The sequence below is a fragment of the Montipora capricornis genome, chromosome 4, assembly GCF_036669925.1.
Source record: "Montipora capricornis isolate CH-2021 chromosome 4, ASM3666992v2, whole genome shotgun sequence".
Taxonomy (NCBI): Eukaryota; Metazoa; Cnidaria; class Anthozoa; order Scleractinia; family Acroporidae; genus Montipora; species Montipora capricornis.
Genome location: NC_090886.1, coordinates 19,882,177 through 19,885,833, shown reverse-complemented (window position 1 = coordinate 19,885,833; position 3,657 = coordinate 19,882,177). Strand labels below are relative to the sequence as shown.

At 38.6% G+C, this 3,657-nt stretch overlaps 1 protein-coding gene across 2 annotated transcripts in view; it reads right to left on the bottom strand.

Annotated features, from left to right (window-relative positions):
• Positions 1 to 2,019, bottom strand: part of LOC138045725 (peroxisome assembly protein 26-like) — a 13,735-nt gene extending 11,716 nt beyond the window's left edge. The window contains exon 1 of one of the 2 annotated variants that reach the window (XM_068892316.1): positions 1,736 to 2,019. In XM_068892316.1, the coding sequence (XP_068748417.1) occupies positions 1,736 to 1,872 (137 nt within the window). In that variant the 5' untranslated portion in view covers positions 1,873 to 2,019. The remainder of the gene's footprint in view (positions 1 to 1,735) is intronic. The other variant, XM_068892317.1, reaches the window with a different exon arrangement.
• Between the last annotated feature and the right edge of the window lie 1,638 nt (positions 2,020 to 3,657).

The window sequence follows — 3,657 nt, the reverse complement described above, 5'->3', positions numbered from 1 at the left end:
CTGAAAGGGGGTTTGACCAGATGACTTACAGTCTTTGCTGGTAGGTCTTCAATGTAGCTTCCAATACCATGTTGTCCTCTTGCTTGGTATTCTCTAGTATACCTAAAAACTTATAATTATCTCCATCTTTCATGGTAAGTGGTACCATCCAATACTCCTTTCTTGACATGCGCAACAGGGCAGTTTGACCTCAGATGTTTGTTGTCCTTGCTTGGTGTAGCCAACAATTATTATTATTATTATTATCATTATTATTATTATTATTATTATTATTATTAATATTATTAGCAGTCTCATATCCATATTCCGAATGCTTCGACACTTGGAAACTAAAGCCAGATTTTATTAAATTATTCTGTTTTGATTTTACAGTTTCCATATTAGGTCATAAGGTATATGAGCTGATAACCTAGATGGAGTGAACCAATCAGAAAGCTATAAATGCAATATTTAAAAATTATTAACAACTGTGAATATACATTGAGTAGCCAATCAGAGTGCACCTCCAACACTATCCACTGTTTTAGTCTGTAAAGCATTTATTATTCTAAGGGCGCATTCGATTGACCATATTCCGGAATAGGAATACATGGAATAGAAGTTAGAAATCCTTCGTTTTTGCCGAGATTCATATGAATATTGTCAAACATCTGCTAAAATGCTATTTTAAACATAGCTTTATTATCCTTGTTGCTGCAAAACGCCACACATAGTGTTTTCAATCATCACTCCGCGTATTCTTATTCCGGAATAGGGTCAATCGAATGCGCCCTAAAACAGTGGATGGCGTTGAAGGCACGCTCTGATGGGCTATTCAAACTCGGGATATTTAACAATTATTCCATGAGTGTGCGTTGGATATGAGATGATAGATAGCCAACAAGGCGCGCAGCGCCGAGTTGGCTATAATCATCTAATATAATAATAATAATAATAATAATAATAATAATAGACACTTATAAAGCGCAGTATCCACTAATTGCTCAAAGCGCTGTACAATAATATGTTAAAAACTATGAAAAAAATACACAGTAAAAACTATTATAAGAAATAATAAAGTTGACTAAAACTACTAAAATCAAACATTGTAGGTCAATTTAAATAAGTATGTCTTCAAGTGTGCCTTGAACTGGTCGACAGATGTAACACCTCTGAGTTCAGGAGGCAATCGATTCCATAACTTAGGGGCAACTACGGAAAAAGCCCTATCACCATACGTCTTTAACCTTGATCTAGGCACGGCTAAAAAATCCTGAGAACTAGAACGAAGTAACATCCAACAAGCACGAGAGGAATAATTGTTTTATTAAAAACGCCCCCAAAATATAGAAAACTAGACTACAATAAAAATAAAAAGGCCCAAAAAATCACGCATATGCTTGCCCTGTTTGTAGATCATGGTATAATGGCTCATAACCCATGATGGCTTAGCCAATCAAAACTCTCGAATTGCATTATCCAATGATCCAGTTTTTAATAATGTAAATTATCGTTGCAAGAACAAATGAGTTAAAGTTATAAAAACTATATACTACCGAGTCATCCACCATTAGCCACTTCCACTTAGGTGAATATTAAATGTACTCAACTTTATTGTTTTGTTGTATCTTTGGGTTGGGGAAACTGGTAAGGCGATCCTCCGTGCAATTATTATCGCAAACAAGTTACGAAAACCATCTCGAGTCACCTTGACATTGCTGAAGGTTCCGTCTTTCATTGAGTTACTTAAGCATACCTTTCTTCAATCTCACTCTGTTCAAGGGCTTCGCCGCAAATTTCAGTCGCTTCTTTAAAGCGACGAAGAACCAAACAACACTTTGCCTTGTGATGTAAATTGTATATACCCGTAATATCTCTCGGACTGCAATTCATGGTTACTGGATACACCCTAACCTGCGATCAGGCTTTCTTTTTTTTTTGTGGGTGCAGAAAAGGAACGCCTTTTCTTCTCACGAAAGCCTGCGTAGAAAAATGAAAGCTTTGGAACCAGGCTCTTAGGCAACTTGCACAAGAACACGCGCGATCACGCGCATTGATCGTGAACCCAATGTGGGCATTGCGAGCATGCGCTTTCTCGTGAAGCAACTTATGCTTTTTTGGACGAAACATGCTTTCTGTTCCCCAAATTAGTCAATGCAAGCCACGTACAGATTAGTCACACTCGTGAATGCATGGACGCTTTCACGTAAGACTTGTCACAGTTTCAAGGCCCGGGTTTCAAGGTTCCGGCCAAATTAGCCTCAAGGGTGCGAAAACCATTGAAATAGAACGTACATCCCTTGGTGATCACGATCCAAGGAAGTTCACTGCAAGTTCACTGGTGGGTTACATGAGTCAGGCAGGTTATTCTGGGGTTATTCTTGAGCAAAAACTGAGGATGGACTGACCCGAGCCGGGCCAAGGGAAGCTCTTTCCAACCGTCTTTCCAACCTATGTGCGGACTCCTTCCGACATCGTTTTCATCTCGGTGACTGAAACGATGTTTACTCAGTATAAACATGACACAAAATCCCTCCTGAGGCAATAGTGTGAAAACAAACAATCCCATATTTTAACGGTGCAATGCATGTGTTCCTGTGACAAGTCCTGACCGCAAAAACTCCCTCTAACAGCACTTATTTCCCACAGACAAAAAGCCGCCGACCCCTAACAAAAAACTGAAAAAACAAGTGGGCAAAGTCAAAAAAAGAATTTAGTGCATCGCTTATGCTACTGACTTGCAACGTATTGAACCATGTTGGTCTTTTTCTTTGTTGAGACAGTACTAAGAAAGTACTAATCGTGAACGCTTTCGCCAAGTCTTTTTAAAACCAAATGAGACTTCTCTACCTTAAAAAAGAAGCATTCTGGCAAATTTATGCCAGAAAGCTCTTTGAAAAAATAGAGCCGTGGTAAAAATTTTGGAAGGTGAAAGGTGATTTTTATCTGAACATCATTGAAAGCGAGATCCTTCACAGCGATCTAGAGATATCTGGAAAATTGGCCGAAATAAATTAATCCCAAATTGAAAAAATCCAGTTTCATTCCATTCCATGAGACAACACCACTATTCACCGCTCATTTTCGCTGCATTCTTGGCCGGTGGAAATATCAATGTTGCAACGCCGAATCGTGTTGCCCTAATTTTCATTGTTTCTTGCCGAAGCAACCAAAGACGCTCGCCATATCCAATCACAAAATAAAATATTTGTCATTTTGAGGCGAAGCCACGGTCGGAAACAGGATAAGCGCCGACCAGTGTTCGTAAACACATCAAGTATGGCATGATATGAATTTATTCTTTTTAAATCGCTTTTCAGTGAAGTGTTCTCTTAATAGAAATATTTCACCTGTCCATCGCTGTTGTAAATCTCGAAGTTTAATCTGCTTTTGCGACTTTGTCGAAAGCAAAAATAAATTCTTTTGTTGAAAGATTAGTCGATCCTAATACGTGGGTTATCACGGTCTCGGAAAGGAGCCATCATTTGTTGGCTAAAAAGATTCTTGGTGTAAAGAGATCAACATTGTGAATGGGGAAATAACACCCTTCCGGTCTCATATTAGAATTTCCTGCTCGCAATAAATACCTTCTTGATCTCTTGGCCGATTTGCCCTTGAAATTTTGTTTTAATAAACTACATTGCCTCTTGTTATCGCCAATTTGGAGAAATTCCACCA